Here is a 19823-nt window from a genome sequence, read left to right on the forward strand (position 1 = left end):
AGAAGCATTTACATGTGTACTTGTGATGCCAAGGCATATAAGGTTATGTGCCAAGTGCTGGAGAATTGAAATAGTTAGATGGTTGATTTTGATTGATATGGACACGATAGGCCATGATGTAGATTTCCCCATGATGTAGATTTCAATTGACCTTGGTGTGCAAATCCATAGATTGAAGGCAATAGAATGGTAGATAGCCACACTTTAGGAAAAATGTGATACCACAACAGACTGTACAGATTGTAGGTTTACTCGCTGAGCTGGAAGGTTTGTTCCCAGATGTTGTGTAACCATGCTAGGTAACATCATCAGTGAGCCTCCAGTGAAGCAAGCAAACCAACAACCTGAGCTACAAATCTTCTCAAAAATTGCACAGTGTACAGAGTGTATGAAATAAAACGAAAGCGTTGGATAACTCAGCAGGTCTGGCAGTAGCTATGGAGAAAACAAAAGATTTACACTTTAAGTACCATGATTCTTCAGACTTTGTGGTTATATTTACAAAGTTAGCTAGCTCAGGGAGATTGACATTTCTTAGACCTGGACCAAAATGTGTTTGACTGACCACAGGCCAGTCAGTCTAACCTTGGAGGTGGGGAAACCATTGAAAGCAGTTTTGAGGGACAGAGTTAATCTGCATTCAGAGAGGCAGGGATTAATTAAGAACAGTCAGCACGGTTTTGTTAAGGGGAAGCCATGTCTGACCAATTGTCTGCTTGAAGTTTTCAAAGAGGTGACCAGGCCTGTAGATGAGGACAATGCTTTTGACGTCAAGTACTCAGACTTGCAGTACAGGTTTTGACAAGGAGACTGATAGCAAAGGTAAGAGCTCGTGGGATCCAAATAAATTTAGCAATTCGGATCAGTCAGTTGAGTGGGTGATGGTTGAGGAGCGTTTTTGTGAATAGAAATCTCTGTCCAGTGCAATACCACAGGGATAAGTGTTGGTCAATTCACTGTTTGTGGTTTATATAAATGGTTTAGACATGAACGTGGGGCAGGTGAACAGTAAGCTTGCAGATGATATGAGAATTGGTGGGGTGGTAAATAGTGAGAATAGTCTTAGATCGCAGGAGGATATAGATGGACTTCTACATGGGCTGATCAGTGGTAAATGGAATTCAGTCTGGATAAGTCTGAGGTGATGTCTTGGGCAGGACAAATATGGCAAGGGAATACGTAAGGACCCTGCTAAGCACTGAGGATCAGAAGGATCTTGGTGTGCACGTTCATTGGTCCCTTAAGGTTTCAGGACAGGTAGATAAAGTGGTTAAGGCGGCAAATAGGACACTTTTTCATTAGCAGAGGCATAAAGTTAAACAGCAGGGAGATTATGCTGGAATAGTATAAAACATTGATTGGGGCAAGGCTAGAGTATTGTGTAGTTATGGAATTCCCATTATAGGAGGAAGGTATTGGAAAGGGTACAGAGGAGATTTACCACGATGTTGCCTGGACTGAAGAGTTTTAGTTATGAAGAGAAGTTGAACACACTGAGGTTAATTTCCCCTTCTCTGAGGAAAACGCGAGTGGACATGATTGAGATGTATAAAATTATGAGGCGAATAGACAGGAACAAACTGTGGTAAAGGCAGAAATCCTCATAACATTCTAGAAGTATTTAGAAGTGCACTTGGGTTGCCAAGATATACAAGGCTATGGGTCAAGAGCTTGAGAATTAGTTAGGTGGTTGTTTATGACCAGCACAGATATAATGGGTTGAAGGTCCTCTTCCTATGACATCTATATGATTGTGACATCTTGTAATCTCTCTCACACCATCCACTCCCAATTGTTCCTGTATTGTCTATCATAAGATTAGATTACCTACAGTGTGGAGACAGGCCCGTTGACCCAACCAGTCCACACTGACCCTCTGAAGAGTAACCCACCCAGACCTAGTTCCCTCTGACTAATGCACCTAACAGCAGGGGCAATTTAGCATGGCCAATTCACCTGACTTGCACATCTTTGGACTGTGGGAGGAAACCGGAGCACCAACTTCCTATAGATCTCCGATTGCAACCTTGACGTTTTTTTGTTTCAAACAGAACTGCAAGGAAAATAAAATTCCATATTTGGTTTGTGAAATCCCAGACCGTCACACAGGCAAATCTGTTCAAATATTTTAAATCAGGGGCTTTAACAGAAAAATATACTACAAACACTAGACAGTCACTGCCACCTGCTGGGAGAAAGGAGAAAATCACCACTTCCTAAAACATTCCTGAAGAAGGGCTTATGCCCGAAACGTTGATTCTCCTGTTCCTTGGATGCTGCCTGACCTGCTGCACTTTTCCAGCAACACATTTTCAGCCCTAAAAGACCATACCAAGATAACCACCTGATGAAGGAGCAGCACTCCGAAAGCTAGTGCTTCCAAATAAACCTGTTGGACTATAACCTGGTGCTGTGCGATTTTTAACTTTGCCCACCCCAGTCCAACACCGGCACCCCCAATCAGAAACAAGCTAGAGAGGGAGAAATGTTTCCCCTTTGTACAGTTGATAACCAGGGGCAGGTATTAAGGGAAAGAGCAGGAAGCTTTGATGGGATTTAGAGAAAACATTTTTCCCCTTAGATATGATTTATCCGAAAGGCTTTTGATGTGGGTTTATTTCAAAAGCTGGAAGCCAAAAACCAGTGTTGGGGAACAGCTTTCCAACAAGGGAAAGTAACATGGGAGTAAACATGGGGAAAGGAGTAAATTATGTATTCTTGATACAGTCCAGACAATTCTTAGTCTGTTGAAACACTCAGATCCCTGCTTGATTGACAGGTTGGCTATCTGACCTCTGCTTTCAATTTCACACTGTTTACACAAACTTCAGGGGTTTCAAACACTTTGCCTTTTCAGGTATTGAAACTTCAAAAAAAATCTAGATTGGGTATTTTAAGTCAAGCAGTCAAACAAATTATGACATCTCCAGACTACCTGAATCCAGATCTGTTAAAGGGTCTGAATGACTGATAACAATTGCATTCTGGTATATTGGAACTCAAAGCACTTCACTTGACTAATTTCTGGACTAAGGGTAGCACCATAGATAGTTTGGGCCTCTATCAAATAGAATTTAGAAGCATGAAAAAATAATATTGAGTCTTATACAATGCTTAGGGGAATTGACAGGCTGAATGCTGAGAGGATGGCCTGGAGAGTGACGGGCGAACGAGGCTGCCTCCGGCCACAGCAACAGCAGGACAGCTCCACCCTAGCTTGGGATCTCCTGGCCCTCTTCCCCAACTTTGACTCTCAGGCTGAACTCAGCTGCAGTTCTGAAGTTTAAGGCCTGAGCACCTGAAGCAGCAGTAGTAAAAGGAACTGGGGACTGACTCCAACCACTGATGTCTGGCACCATTGTCTGGAGGAGCATTGGATGGGGAACCAGAGGTACAGAACCCATGCATCCCCAGACCCATGACTACAGCTTGGATGTGGCTGGGCAGTGGCGGAGGCCTTTAACCGAGACCCCACAAGCCATCACAGAGACCCAAGGAGCCCATTTCAGAGACTCCGACTTACGTCAAGCAGCACTGCAGGAGCAGCTGAGGAGGAACAAGGGAGAGAGATAAACTCTATTGCAGTAAAATCTTGCATGGTATATTTCAACATGGTGCTGGAGGCTGCCAACACTTTGTATAAAAACTCTTTTCACTGCATTTTTTATATACATGTGACAATAAATCTAAATCTCCTTGTGGGAGACACCAGAACTAGGGTGCACAATTTAATAAGAAGAGGTCTCCCATTTAAGACACAGATTTGACTTTTTTTTCTGAGGGTCTTCTACCTATGGAACTCTCTTCGTCCAGAGACGAATGGAGACTGGGTTCTTGAACATTTTAAAGTTTGTAGGAGATAGACTCTTGATTGACAAAGAAGTGAAAGAGCATGGAAGATAAGCAAGAACGTAAATTTGAGACAGCCACGTGGTTGTATAGTGGGGGAAAGCAGGTCTGACGGGCCGAATGACCTCGTTCCCGCCACGTAGCGGTAAGCGCAGGCCAACGGAAAGGTGGCCTCCTCACACAGTCCAATCAGTAACTGGCTCTCCTGTTACTATGGGGCGTGTGTCCAATAAGACGGCGATCCTGTGCCCGGTGATTGACCAATCGTACGAGCCGGTGTCCGAGCCCGCTCCTGATGGCTGGCAGCGGGGAACGGGCCGCCGCGGCCCTGACGCACTCTCGGACTCTCTTTCTCGACGACAGTGGCGTCCCGTTGCGATTCTACCTGCCGCCGGGGCCCACCAAGGCCTCGCTGTCGCCGCTGATCATCCACGGCGGTGGGGTGATGTGCCGGCTCCGGGAGCCGGACGCCATCCTCCTGACCGAGTTGGGGGCCGAGGGGCCGACGCCGAGAGGCTACCTCAGCGCCCGCTACGTGCTGGACTGCGTGGAGCAGGACAAGCAGCTGACGCTGGAGGAGTACGGAGCCTCCCCGCAGGTGGTGACATCGCTGGGCCGCGGCAGGTTGACGTACACCGAGGAGGAGGAGGCCGCCATCTTGTCGTACGTGCGCTCTCATGGCGACGGCTCCGTCACCGGCACTACGCTCTGGATGGAGATGGAGCGAAACAACGTGACCGCCCATTCCTGGCAGTCCATGAAGAGCCACTACCTGGGCTGCCTCCGCGGCCGGGAACAGCCCGACAGCGCCAAGAGAAAGCGACCGGCGGTCACCATTCGGACCGCTCCCGGGGCCGGGGCCGCTAAGGAAGAAGGTGAGGCCCCTCCGGCGACCGTTAGGAGGCACCCAACTGAGCATGCGCTGGGGCTATTAGGCCGTCCGCTCGTGTGCGCATGTGCAAACCAGTCAGCCCCCTACCCGCATGCGCAAATCCGCCTGCTGACGCTGTTTGAGAGCTGGGTTGAGTTAGGTAGATCCTCATGATTGGATTTTGTACCTTAACTCATTTTCCTACGCGGTCACCATAGCTGTTGATCTTTTTGTTTTGAAGAGGTCCAGCGCCCTGTCGATCACATTACTCGATGGTAGGTTCAATGATATCATAATGGTAACTTGGTTATGGAGAAGACTAAATATGTGTATGTTAGGTGGATTGGCCATGCTCAATTGCCCTGTGGTCTCCAGGAGTTCAGGCCAGGTAAAAGCCGAGTTACGGGGTGGGGGGGGGGGGGGAATTGATCTGAGTGGGATGCACTTTGAGTGTTGTGCAGCATCAATGGGCAGAATGGCCTTTTCTGGACTGTAGAGATCGAGTCTAAAGTTATATCAGACTTGAAGTGTTAACTGTTTCTCTCTTCACAGATGCTCCAGCATTTTCTGCGTTTATCTCAGTGATATGATTGGTAGTTGGGGCACCTCCTTTGCATGTTTTCAGATCCGTGCCCCCCCCCCCCCCCAAGTATTTGCTCCACTATTCATTAGTTCATAAAGTAGTAGTAGACAACTCATCCTGTCAAGGTTGATATAATCATGGCCTCAGCTGCATTTTCTTGCTGCTCTCTGTAACCCTTCAACCTGCTAATAAGACTATGACTTAATTTTGAGCTTGAATCTGCCTCAGCCCTCTGAGCCACAATGGGGGAGGAGAAGAAAACCTATTTAGGGTAAGAAAGAGGGGGGGGGCTTTTGCCTGAAACATCGATTTTCCTGAACCTCGGATGCTGCCTGACCATCTGTGCTTTTCCAGCACCACTCTAATCTAGACTGTGATTTCCAGCATCTGCAGTCCTTACTTTTGCCTAAGAAGCGGGGGGGGGGTGTCCATTGTTGCTTTGGGATTCAAGATCCTGAAATTTCACTCGAGTTTCATCTGTCTCATTTTGTACTCTTTTCTCCAATGCTATGGTAAACCTGCCTTTAATTTTTAATTCTGTCATGAGAAATGAGCATCACTGCTAAGGCCAACATTTGCTACCCATCTGTACTTGAAAAGATGTTTAGGGACCCCCTTCAATGACATCAACCATGACCAGATGTGCAGGTAGATTTTGCTGCAGTCTCTGTTCCTGAGTTGTTCTGCCACTGGTAATATGTAAATAAAGTGTTCTTGGGGAACAGAATATAGTTTGCATTCCTTCCTTCTGTTCCTGCCTCCTACCTCTAACCATAACAAGTATAGGGTGTAGGTTTGCTCACTGAGCTGTAGGTTTGATATCCAGATGTTTCATTACCTGGCTAGGTAACATCATCAGTGGTGACCTCCAAGTGAAGCGAAGCTGTTGTCTCCTGCTTTCTATTTATATCTTTCTCCTGGATGGGTTCCTGTGGTTTGTGGTGATGTCATTTCCTGTTCGTTTTCTGAGGGATTGATAGAAAGAACTTATCAGACACAGAAAAAGCAGTACTAGTAAAAGGATTAAATTTCAATTACCGAGATGCTGACAAGAAGGATTTCCTAGCAGCATTAGAAACCACATTGAAGGACAACAATCTCACGGAAGAAACACCACAAACGATCAGACAGTCAGTTGCATCTACTCTGAGCCGAAAGAGGGAAGGAAACAAATTGAACGCACAAGGAAAGAAAGCCCTAGAAAACCTCAAAAAAGACAAAAACCTCGTTCTATTACCTGCAGACAAAGTTCGGCTCAGTCATCCTGAACAGAAGGGACTACATAGAGGAAGCCAATGCACTACTTGCAGACATCTACCAACAGGTGGTGCTAGACCCGACCCCACAACTAGGAAACAAAATTACATATCTCCTAAGAAAATTACACAATTCCGGACAATTAAACAAGATGGAATTCCAGAAAATGAAACCCGACGGGACCAACACCCCACGATTCTACAGACTACCAAAAATCCATAAACCAGGAACCCCCCTCAGACCTATGGTCTTACTACCCAGAACACCAACTTACAGACTGGCCAAAGAACTACACACAAGACTGAAATACCTAGTAGAAGAATCACAGCACTCCACCCAGGAATTCCTAAAAATCATCAAAAACACCAAAATAGAGGAAGACGAAGCAATGATCTCCATCAACATCGACCTAGCAAAGGAAACACTTATCACACTTTTAGAAGAGAGCATCACACACACATTTATCACATTACCAACGAAAACATCATGAAGCTAGTGGAACTGTGCCTCACCACCCACTTCACTTTCAACAACATAGTCTACAAACGAACCAACGGCACACCCATGGGATCTCTGCTATCAGGATTCATAGCAGAAGCGGTAATGCAAAGACTAGAACAAACAGCCCTACCAACCATCAAACCAAAAATCTGGGTCCGCTACGTAGATGACACCTTTGCCATCACAAAACAAAACAAAACAAGATAGAAGAGACATTTAACATCATCAACAACACCCTCACAGGCATAAAGTTCACCAAGGAGGAAGAAACTGATAACAAACTCGCATTCCTGGACGTCACAGTCGAAAGAAAGGACAACAGAGAACTACAAACCTGCGTATACAGAAAACCGACAAACACTGACCAAATACTTAACTACACCAGCAACCATCCCAACACACTCACGCAAAGTTGTATCAGAACACTATTCCAACGAGCCACCACACATTGCAGCACAGATGAACTTCGGAAAACAGAGGACAACCACCTAAACAACGTATTCAAGAAGACCGAATACTCAAAAAATACAGTCCGCAGATTCCTCAAGAACAAACCACGACAAGCAGGCCAAACACAGCCAGAAAACCTAACCACCTTATCATACATCAAAGAAGTTTCAGAAATGACTACTAAGACCCCTCGGAATCCTAGTAGCACACAAACCCACCAACATTCTCAAACAAAAACTAACAAACTTAAAAAACCCAGTACAACCCATGGATAAAACCAACGTCATCTACAAAATACCATGCAAGGACTGCCACTAATACTACGTAGGACAAACCGGAAGAAAGTTAGCCACCAGGATACACTAACACCAGCTAGCCACAAAAAGACACGACCCCCTCTACCTCGTAGCCCTACACACGGATGAAAAAAACCCACCATTTCGACTGGGACAACACATCTATCCTGGGACAGGCTAAGCAAAGACATGCCAGAGAATTCCTAAAGGCATGGCACTCCAACCACAACGCCATAAACAAACACATAGATCTAGATGCCATCTATCAACCCCTCAGAAAACAAACAGGAAATGACATCACCACAAACCCCAGGAACCCCATCCAGGACAAACATATAAATCGAAAGCAGGAGACAACAGCTTCGCTTCACTTGGAGGTCACCACTGATGATGTTACCTAGCCAGGTAATGAAACGTCTGGATATCAAACCTACAGATCAGCAAGCAAACCTACACCCTAAACCTCAATCTGAGCTACAAACCTTGCATAACAAGTATTTGAAAGTTGGGCAGAGAGAGTGGTCTCCTGTAATCAACTAATCAGTTGATACTCTGGATATATGGATTCAAATCCCACAGTGGCAACTAACAATATAAACTTGATTAATAAATCAGAATGCAAAGCTAGTTTCTGTTATGGTGACCTTACAACTATCAGTGATTGTCATGAAAATCCATCTGATGCTCAAATTTCCTTTCTAGGGAAATAAATCTTTGTAGTCTTTGTATTTTGAGGAATCAATTGAGTATTGTGCAGTTTAGTGACCTCTATGCAAGTGAGTCCTTTCTCATTTACTTACAATCGCTTCACATTCGGTCTGAAATCTGGAAGCAGAAAATGGAAGTCATTTTATAACATGTAGGGTGATTTTTCTGATTGTCAGTCTGAATTGGTTTATTCAACTGCTGCTTTTCAAAATGACCAGAAGTCTTTCATTACCTGACAGGTAAAAGGAATCCTCAAAATCCTCAGCAGATTGAATTGAAGTCTATCGAACAAGCAACCACGTCAGCTGAACGACGACCTGATGCAAATTCAGATGAGGAATGCTGCAACATATTTCATATTGCTATCCGTGAATTTGAGGTAGGCAGTCTGGTAATTCTGCTTTTAAGAAAACTGTGGATGCTGGAAATCTGAAATATAAACAAAGTGCTGAAAAAACTCAGCAGATTTGGACTGGTTAGAGAAAAACAGAGTTCGTGTTTTGAATTCCATGACCTTTGGACTGATTTTGAAACATTAACTGTTTTTTTTTACTCTGCTGCCAGACCTACTGAGTTGCTTAGCATTTTGGTTTTGTTTATGGTCATTCTGGATTATTTTTCCTAATTAGGTTTTATATATGTTTTGCAATCTGCTTGAAATTCCTGACAATATGGCAGCCTAGCCATATTTCTTTTCTCATTCCCAAAGCAGCGCTAACTTATTGACTCAAGAAGAGTAAGCCGATGGTAATCTCCTTAATTATTGCAATGCTTCTCCTCTGCAGATTTGGTATCCAGTCTGAGTAGATAGTGGTGGTGGCGGTGGAGGGGCTGAGGGTAGAAAAACTACAAATCTCCAGTGAAGCCTCCCTCTCACCCTCCGCTGACTTGCTATTCAGCTACTTGGTAGGTGAGGAAAATAGTCGAGGTATTTCCTGTTCCTAAAGCAGAATAGAATCCAACTTGGTCTACTCTCGAATCTGCCAAGTGCATCAAACAGTACTATTAAGCAGAATCTCAGTGCCAGTTAAACTACTGGCCAGCTCCAGACATTGTTTCTGTTTTATTGAGGGTGGAGAGCCATGAGATGCAGGATGGCTTTTGTCATGGAATATGGACAGCTTGTATGAGTACATAAAATAATATTTTTACAAATTACTTCCAAAGTAGATTTTCATAATGCATAAAGTTTAAAAACTGTGTGCTTGTTACTATGTTACTTTGTTGTTGTTTTGTTGTGGCTGGGTCATGGTTGTTACTATGAATTTTCTTTTTTGTTTGCCCATGGATACTGCTGGCAAGATCAGCGTTTAAAAGAACATTAGAATAGCACAGTGCAGGAATAGAGGGTTTGTCCCAAGATCTTGTGCTGGACGTGATGCCAAATTAAACTAATCCGTTCTGCCTGTTTATGGTCCATATCTCCATTCCTTGCTTATCCATGTGCTTATCTAAAAGCCCCTATCATATCTGCCTTCACCACAATTCCGGCAGCACATACCAGGGACCTTCCACCCTGTGTTTAAAAACTTGCCCCTCACATCTCCTTTGAACTTTTCTCCCCCTGTTACCTTAAATGCATGCCCTCTAGTATTAGACATTTCAACACTGGGAAGATAATTCTGACAGTCAATCCTGTCTGTGCCTTTCATAATTTTATAAACCTTAATCAAGGGCAAGAAGGAGACCTGATGGCTCTTGAGAGAGAAATGTTAGGTTAAAATAAGGTCACTTTGGAAATAAATTCCTAAAGATCTGCCAAGATCCTTTTTGTTTCACTCTATCCATAACTCAGCAAGATCATGTGCTGTTATTAGTACAGCTATCATCCAAATGTTCACTGACTGCATAGAATGCTGAGGTCACTTCAGTGATTTGATACAAGTGCATTAGTCCACAGCTTTGACAGCAATAGAAAGTAAAAGGTGAAAAGGAGTGTTTCTACTCCCTTTCAATGCAAATCATTCAGAAATGCCATAATTACATGATTCTGAGAGAATGCAATAAATGTCTTGTTCCCAGGATGTGGGACTGTCCTCTAAAGAGAGATTGGGCAGACTGGGCCTGTATTCTCTAGAGTTTCAAAGAATGAGAAATGATTTCATTGAAACCTATGAAATATCTAAAGGAATAGGTATTGTACATGTAGTAATCTGTTTCCCTTGGCTGGAAAGTCTAGAACTAGGGGGCATAACTTACAAATAAGTGGATGTCATTTAGGACCAAGAAGAGGGAAATTTTGATTTATACTCAGACTGTGATGAAACTTTGGAGTTCAGTACCCCAGAAGGCTGTGAAAGCTCAGTCTTTGTGTTTGTTTAAAAGAGGCACAAGTTTTACCTTATCAATGACTTAACGGGTTAAGGGAAAATGTGGGTAAAAGACATTGAACGTCTTTGAAGTGTTCGCTCGTGCTGGAATAAAATAATTAAGACCTTTTAATCTGTATCTACTTTCATCCCCAATGAACTTGTCATATTATACAAAGATTGATTCCACAAATAATAGTGAGTTGAGTACCAGCTAATCTATTTTTGCTGATGTTAAAGCAAGGAATATTATTGACCATGCCATGTTCTCATTTGATTGCGGAGAATTTTATGACCAATATGACAACTGGATGAAACTTTTGAGTAGCTAGACCCTCAACTTTTGCTTTTACTGTGACCACCTGAGACTTATTGATTGTTATCCAAGGTGTAGTCATTGTATCTTGCAATCTATGATTGATGCTGCAGTGAAAAGGCTTCGCAAATTATTTAAACTTGACCCAATTGAAGACACAGGCCAATATTGGCAGGTCTAGGTATTAGCTGGTTTTAGTTATGTTAAGACGGTGTGGAGTCATCTTGAGCCATTCAACACTGTGTAGCTTGAACAGTCACAATGTTAGAGTCATAGAGATGTACAGCACAGAAATGGACCCTTCGGTTCAACTCGTCCATGCCGACCAAATATCTGAACCTAATCTAATCCCATTTGCCAGCACTTAGCTCATATCCCTCTAAAGTTTATAGAATTTTCACCCATAAAGAGACACTAACATCTTTTTATATGTTTGTGGTGTCTATCTTGGGGTATTCAATGGTGATGATGATCTCATGATATTGAAAATTTTGTTAAGTGGTTGGCATTTGCTGTAAACTTAATGACTCAACTGTGAGATAGCAAATACTATAGCTGTAGTGCAGTGATGGTAATGTAATGCTGATCATGTGCGCTGCTTCTTCACAATTGGAAAAAGGCTTCAAGTAATGTTATAACTGTACCCATTAGCCGAATAATCAGTCTGATATCACATATTGTTTCTTAATAGATGATGAAGAATCGAGCAAACAATATGCTCATTCAGGAGTATCTTAAAATGAACCGAATATTCTGGTATCTTCTATGAATGAACTGTTTAAACATATCCGGTTGCTAACTTCAAACCAATGTTTTGAAATGGTTTTGATCCTCATTCTAGGTTGATGATGACACTCCAGAAATGCTGGTAGAAATTGGTGGTGAAATGGAGAAGGTCCCTCAAAAACAGGAGATTGAGAGTGACAAACTTCCACAGGTCAGCCCTGTTGAGCATCATCCTAAACGGAAAGGAACTTTGGCAGAGTTCATCATGGACAATAAGCATCCAGAAATAGACTCTCAGACACCAGTAGACGAGGTGTCCTCTTTGCCTACAGCCTCTCAGGATGAAATAGAATGTGCAATTCAAGCTGTCAACCTGTTGATACAAACCCATCACCTGGACGTCTGTGGAGCCACACAGTTGTTACTGAAGAACAATGGAGAGTTGACTGCAGCCATGCACTATATGGAGACTGGTCACCGGCCAGATGGTTATCCCATCTGGACCCATCAAGATGACATTGACCTGGAGAATGTCGATGCACAAGTGCAGGAGAGGTTAATCCAGAAATTTGGCTCGGAGAATTTAGCCAAGCGCATTGCCTTTCGTAACATTTAGCAGTAGAAAGGCAATAAGATGCTTGAACTCCTGTCTCGTTTTTTCGACAGTCTTGTTTGAACACTGAAGTTAAGATGTGAACTTGCTCCTTGAAGGTTAAAGAGCTTTTGATTGGATGGAAGTTTCTGGGTTGAGGACTTGTTCAGCAAAGTTTAATTTTGAAATAAGTAAAAGAAAACTACCCCTAGCTTGGGACATATCTGAAATTGACTTGTGGATTAGGGAGGGAAAGAACATGTGGCAAAAGTTTCAGAAAAGGATTGCACTCCAAAGGACCAAGACTAGTTTGATAAAGGTGTGATTAGTGTTTTGAACAGAAACCTTTTTTTATTAAATTTTGGGAGGGTGATAGAGTGGCACAGTGGTTAGCACTGCTGCCTCAATGCCAGGGACCCGGGTCAGATTCCAGCCTTGGGACTGTGTGTGGAGTTTGCACGTTCTCTAAGTGTCTGTGTGGGTTTTCTCTTGGTGCTCCGGCTTCCTCCCACAGTCCAAAGATGTGAATTGTCCACGTTAAACATAATTTTGAAATGAGTCTTCAGGGATGTATGAACTAGACGTGTTAGTCAGGGGGAAGTGTCGAATAATAAGGTAGGGGAATGGGTCTGGGTGGGATCCTCTTTAGCGAGTCGGTGTGGACTTGTTGGGCCAAATGGCCTGTTTCCACACTGTAGGGATTCTGTGAAAAACATTTTTCAAACTGTTTTCATGGACAAAATTTAAGAAGCAATGTTGATCTGTGTAATACTATCCAAATATTACTTGTTGAGGATTGATTGTGAGAAATTAAAATCTATATCCAGTGAAAACCCATCTGGTTTAGAATACGTTATGCTCCTATGAACCCCCAACTAAGGTATGCTAAAGTAGAAGCTAAGACATAGTTTATTGATCTGGAATCGATGCTTCCCTCTCTAAAGAGACATAGTTGTAACCACAGAAGAAAGCAGGAATCCAGGTATAACAATCTCCTCCATGGTCTACAGCATGGACTTATTTAATGGTCACCTTGGCTAGTCGCAGAAAGACAACTATGAGGTGATCCTGTGCCCAGTTCTGCTTATTGGCCTCCATGCTGAATAGTTATGTTCAGGAGATTGGGATTGAAATGCAAATAAATCTTGAAAGGAAACCCCTCCAAAAACTATACATATTGAGCAAAGGGTCCTCGAGGCCACAGAAATTACAAGTGGTTTGGGAACAGCATTCCTTCTAATTGTTTTCTGTGCTGCGCAGACTTCCAAGCTCCTCCATCTGTGCCTTTTCAGCACCTGTGGCTGTGCAGTTTAGAGGGAACAATGCCTGAGTCTCTCAACCAGTTATTGCACGTGATTGCAGTGTGTAGCACCCACCATACCACCTCTCCATTAGTATCTCTATTGATATGTACTGAAAGACAATTAACACACGCTTTCTATTTGTCGACATTGTAAGAGTTTATTAATGTGATGGTTATTGCCTGGTCATGTGTGCCCTTACTGCTGTTTTGAGATATCTGATATTATGGTGCCATATTAAGTAACTTTATAAGTCAGCAATTGAAATCCATTATTAATGACTAAAATAATATCCAATGCCTTTGAAAAGCAAGTCACTGACCCTTCTGATTGGGGAGATGGATTAAGGTATTTTGAAATGGATAAAATAAGTAATCAGTCAAAGTTATAAAAGTGGTGCAAAGTTCAATGTGGGTACATAACCTTTGATCAGGTTATTGTTTAACGAGGTGGAGGTTTGTGAATTTTCTAAGAAATGTTCTGGCCTGGCCTCCAGCTTACATATTCAGACTGAGCATTTTATCAGAATTCGTAAAATGTTGTTTACATGTTGTTTAGACCCAGATTAATAGAAAGCACAGGTTAGGTTTTAACAAGAATTGCTACTTATTACAAAAAGATTTCTACCGGTAGGCAACTATGAACTGTCAACATAACTCCACTGGTTAAACTCTAGCTACCTTATAAAACTCTCTCTACACATAAACCCAGACAAATAAAAAATGTTCGTCCCAAGCACTGATGATGTCGCCTAGCCAGGGGACGAAACGTTTGCAACAAAAACTTCCAGCTCGGCGACCAGAACCACAACAAACGAGCACCCGAGCTACAAATCTTCGCACAAATAAAAAATATTTCTGAGTGGAAGGGAAAACGGTTCACTGACGTGATCCTTTTGCTTGTCAGGATCTGTTGATCTTTCTCTTCAGTTTTTGCTTTCTTGCAGGACACACCGAGAAACTAGTTCACAAATTGCGAAGTCTTAGTTACTGGCTAAACGCTGCAGTTTACAGTGACCGGTGAAGGAAGATAAACTGACTTTCTTCAGGTTTTAAATATTTTTGTCTGCTGACAGAAAGACCCTCTGTCTTCTACCTTTTTGAGCCAGTAGTGTATCCAAATGGCTAGTTCTCTCTATATTCCATGAGAGCTAACCTTGCTAACCAGTCTCCCATGGGGAACTTTGTCGAACACCTTACTGAAGTCCATACAGACCATGACCACGCTCTGTCCTCATCAATCCTCTTTGATACTTATTCAGAAAACTCTGTCAGGTTCATGAGACATGAATTCCCATGCGCAAAGCCATATTGACTATCCCTAATCAGTCCTTGCCTTTCCAAATACATGTACATCCTGTCCCTCAGGATTCTCTCCAACAACTTGCCTACTACTGACATTAGGCTCACTGGTCTAACTGTACCTGTAACCCTGCATTTCCCATGGCTAATCCATCTAGCTAACCCTGCCTGCCCTAACTGTTTGACTCGCATCTTTTCTCAACTGTACCAGTTTCAGATTGATCTCTTTCCTCACTATTTCCATGGGTACCACCCCTACCTTACTAACTCCCCTCTTTCCCCCCCCCCCCCCCCCCAAGCAGCTTTAGCAAATCTTGCTGCCAGTCCCCTTCCAACTCAGGTGCAATCCATCCTCCTTGTACAGGTCACATCTGTCCCAGAAGAGATTCCAATGATCCACACATTCATCTGTCCCATCCTCCTATTCCTACCCTCAATATCACATAGCACGGGTGTAATCCAGATATTACTACCCTCAAGGACCTCCTTTTTAAATTCCTGCCTAACTTTCTATATTTCCCCTTCATGTGACAATCAATTCAATTCAGAATCTCATTCTCTTCCCTTCCTATGTCGTTCGTTCCAATGTTCAATGATATCCTGGTGGTCCCTCTTCCCTCTGAGAACATTCTGCACCCTCTCGGAGATAGCCTTGATCCTGGTACCACAGAGGCAACACACCTTTCTGATTTTTCGCTTCTAGACGCAGAAACGTCTGTGCCTCTGACTCAAGAGTCCCCTCACACAATCCATTGCTTGGAACCTGACGTACCCCTCATTACATTAGAGCCTGTCTTGATACTAGAAACTTGGCTGTTTGTGCTACATTCCTCTGAGAATCCATCAATCTCTACATTTTCCAAAACAGCATACTTGTTTGAAATGGGGATAGCCACAGAAGGTTGTTATACTACCTGCCTACTTCTCTTGCCTTTCCTGGAGTTAACCCATCTATGTGACTGTATCTGCGGCTTTTCTCCCTTCCTATAATTGCTATCCATCACATCCCATTCCTCTTGTAAATTCCTCATTGCCTCTAACTGTCCCTCCAACTGATCCATTCGATATGATAGGATTTGCAAGCAATGACATTTATTGCGCACATAATTCTCAGTAACACATAAACTTTCTCAAAACTCCCACATCCGACAAGAAGTGCATATCACTCTACGAAATGCTATTTTGCTCCTTCCAATCTACAGACCCAGAAAATAGCACTGTTTTATTGCTCTACAAAACATTGCTGTAGGCTAACCTGATACTTATGGTTATATTTTTAAAGTATAATCAAGAGATGGATCTCAATAGAACTTATAATCAACAAATAACCCACTCTACTCACTATTGTAGAGTAGAGGCTACACTTAAAATTATACACTTACCTGTTTCTGTGATGTGACCTTTCCCAAACAGGTTCCTCCAAGATCAGTTGTGAATTCCGCTCTTTATTAACTTGTCCTCGACACATTCCGATGTCCAGCAATACATGAATTCAACAGCAAAGGCAGTAACTGCGCAGATGCACTACTATGTCTGTTAGCAGTGTGGGTTTCTTTTTCTCTGTCTCTGTCCTTCACTGACCATGTGCTGCCTATTGTCTGTCAGTGCCGTTGTTTTGACTTTTTGTTTTCTCCCAAGTTCCAAATCCATGCAACAGCACATAAAGCCGTAATTTCTGCTCCTGCAATTATTGGGTCTTTTGTTCTAGTGAGTTGTTTTCTGAGCGTAGCTGTCTGTTTAGAGGCTGTCATGAATCTGAGTGGTCGAAGAAGTCTTGCTGTTAGTTCTGAGACATTTTTTATCTCGGGTAGTGTGACTAGCGTGTTAGGTTGTGGCATGTCCTTGTTGCGTTGTTTCTCTGCTAGGCATCTGTAGATGAAGTTGGCGGGATATTTGTTCTTGGCAAAGACTTTAGATAGATGTTCTTTTTCTTCTCTTTGCAGCACAGCCCTGGGTATGCAATTCACTAGGACTCCGGTCCCAGCACGTTTCAGATGAAGACCGTCTCATTGGAACAGGCCCCTTTTTCCCCAGTACTGGTCCCAATGTCCCATGAATTCAAACCCATTTCTCCCACACTCATTTTACGCCGTGCATTTACCTGCTTAATCTTATTGACCCTGTACCAATTAGCTCAGAGTTCAGGTAGTAATCCAGAGATTATTACCTTTTTGGTTCTGCTGTCTAATTTAGCTCCTAGCTGTTCATACTCCTTTAGCAAAACCTCAGCCCTAGTCTTATCTATGTTGTTAGTACTTATGTGGACCATAACGACTGGATCTTTACCCTCCTACTCCACGTTCCTCTGCAGCCCAAATGCAGCCGAACCTGAGCTCCTGAACACAACCTTCAGGATTCTCGATCCTGGTCACAGAACAGTGTCTATGCCCCTAACTATACTAGCCCCAATTACGACAGCATTTCTTTTCTCTCTCTCTCCCGCCCCGCCCTTCATTTGAATGGCTTCCACAGTGCTGTGGTCAGTCAGCTCATCCTCCCTGCAGTCCCCATTCCTGTCCACATAGGGAGCAAAGACTCTTGAACCTGTTGGACAAGGACAAGGGGCTGAGGCTCCTGCAACTCTACCTCCTGGATCCCTCAACCTCCCTCACTCACAGCCACACCCTCCTCTCCCTGGCCAGTGGCTGAAACACAGCGTCCAGTTAACTCTCCCGCTCCCCGATGTGTTACAATATTTGAATCTCTGACTCCAGCTCATCGACTCTGAGCCGGAATTCCTTGAGCAAACAACATTTGCTATAGATGTGATCACTAGGAATCACAGTGGGGTCCACCAGCTCTCATGTCATCCAGGAAGAACACATCGCCTGACCCTCCATCATGATTTTATTTAATCAGTGGGCGGGCCGTGGGAGGAGACCTCATGGTGAAAGGAAACATAGAAATGAGGTCTAGGCTCCCTTCCCGTCCCTACCTTCTCCGCACACCGGTCATTGCATCCCCACCCATCCAATTTATAAAACATTATTTATTCATGGGACATGGCCAGACCAGCATTTATTACCCATCCGTGGCCATCCATTTGAAGGTGGTGGTGAGCTGCTGCAGTCCATTTGGTGTCAGCCAACCCACAGTGGCTCTAGAGAATATTCCGGGATTTTGTCCCAGTGACCCTGAACAAATGGCGATTACGTTTCCAAGTCATGATGGTGAGTAGCTTGGAGGGGAACTTGCAGGCGGTGCTGCCTCAACCCCAATTTGCTCTTGTATTGGTGCCAAGGTTCTCACAGACCCTAAATCCCAGAGGATCCACCAGTAACATTTCACAGCCAGAGCAGAAATCTGAGCAGCCTGTTCTTATCACTGCAAAAGCAACACTATGTGGAAGCAATAGGAAAGGAGGAAAGCTTATACACTTCTGGCTGTATAGTTGTGCTTCAGATGTATTCTTTGAAGTGCATGAATAATATTCTTTGCCATCTTACACATTCTAAATTTTTGTCCGCAAATGTCCTTTTCGGTGGGCTGATGATGAATTAATTGACAGTGACCGGTGGGGTCTGTGATTAGGAAGTATGGTTGGTTTTTGTGACCATGGGGAGGGGAATAAAACTGGCTTTTGTGTCATGGGTGAACTTGTGGAATCCAAATAAATGTCACAACAATGAGCAACTTGCATAAGTGGTGGTGCATTCCCCACCGTATATGAATAGATGACGGCAATGTTTTTGAGTCTACTTGGATTTCAGCAAGGTTTTTGATCAAGTCAGTTCTGGTCTCCCTTCTATCGGAAGGATGTTGTGAAACTTGAAAGGTTCAGAAAAAATTTACAAAGATATTATCCAATGTTGGAGGGTTTGAGCTCTAAGGAGAGGCTGAATAGGCTGGGGCTGTTTTCCCTGGAGCATCGGAGGCAGAGGAGTGACCTTATAAAGGCTTATAAAATCATGAGGGGCATTTCTCTGGGGTGGGGGGAGTGCAGAACTAGAGGGTGTGGTTTTAGAGTGAGAGAGGAAAGATTTGAAAGGGACCTAAGGATCAACTTTTTCACACAGAGGGTGGTGCGTGTGTGGAATGAACGTCCAGATGAAGTGGTGGAGGTTGGTACAATTACAACATTTAAAAGGCATCTGGATGGGTACATGAATAGGAAGGGTTTGGAGGGATATGGGCCAAGTGCTGGCAAATGGGACTAAATTAATTCAGGATATCTAGTCGGTATTGACGAGTTAGACTGAAGGGTCTGTTTCCATGCTGTACATCTCTATGACTCTAATTCCATCATAGAAATCTAAAAGGTAAGAGCCTGTGGGACCCAAGGAAATTTGGCAAATTGAGTCCACAGTTGGCTGAGTGGCAGGAAGGCGAGGGTGATGGTCGAGGGATATTTTCTAACTGGAAGTCTATGTCTGATAGACAGGGGTCAGCATGGTCAGCAGGGTGTGGCAGAGGTACTAAATGAGTATTTCTGTCATTACCAAATAAGTAGATTGTGACAATGGCATAGTTGAAAATGTGAGTGTTGAGCAAATGAGCAGTATAATGATAGATAAAGAGGATGTATTAAAAAGGCTGGCAGCACTCCAGGAGTTGCCAGGCCCAGATGGGATGTACACTAGATTACTGAGAGAGGCATAGGAGCCAATGACAGAAATTATACAGGCCTCTTTGATAAACAGGATTACTCCCAGGGACTGGAGGATTGCAAGTGTGACACTATTGTTTAAGAAAGGGGTCAAAGATTATCAGGAAACTACAGACCTGTCAGCTTGACATCAATGATGGGAAAATTGTTGGAGGCC

The 19823-nt window shown here is 43.5% G+C and overlaps 1 protein-coding gene across 1 annotated transcript; it reads left to right on the top strand.

Annotated features, from left to right (window-relative positions):
* The first annotated feature begins 4003 nt into the window (after positions 1-4003).
* On the top strand, positions 4004-13911 carry terf2ip (telomeric repeat binding factor 2, interacting protein). Its single transcript, XM_043708653.2, has 3 exons — positions 4004-4724; positions 8755-8894; positions 11982-13911. Exons 1-3 carry the CDS (start codon positions 4145-4147, stop codon positions 12480-12482), a joined length of 1221 nt encoding a protein of 406 aa, XP_043564588.2. The 5' UTR covers positions 4004-4144; the 3' UTR covers positions 12483-13911.
* Positions 13912-19823: the final 5912 nt, after the last annotated feature.

The sequence above is a fragment of the Chiloscyllium plagiosum genome, unplaced genomic scaffold, assembly GCF_037043375.1.
Source record: "Chiloscyllium plagiosum isolate Xiang-an unplaced genomic scaffold, Cpla_swu_hap1 HiC_scaffold_14, whole genome shotgun sequence".
Classification (NCBI taxonomy): Eukaryota; Metazoa; Chordata; class Chondrichthyes; order Orectolobiformes; family Hemiscylliidae; genus Chiloscyllium; species Chiloscyllium plagiosum.

Coding starts and splice junctions, on each gene's coding strand:
- terf2ip (XM_043708653.2), top strand. CDS start 4,145: ATGGCTGGCAGCGGGGAACGGGCCGCCGCGGCCCTGACGCACTCTCGG. Junction 4,725..8,754: donor CGGGGCCGCTAAGGAAGAAG/GTGAGGCCCCTC, acceptor ATTACCTGACAG/GTAAAAGGAATCCTCAAAAT. Junction 8,895..11,981: donor TTGCTATCCGTGAATTTGAG/GTAGGCAGTCTG, acceptor TCCTCATTCTAG/GTTGATGATGACACTCCAGA.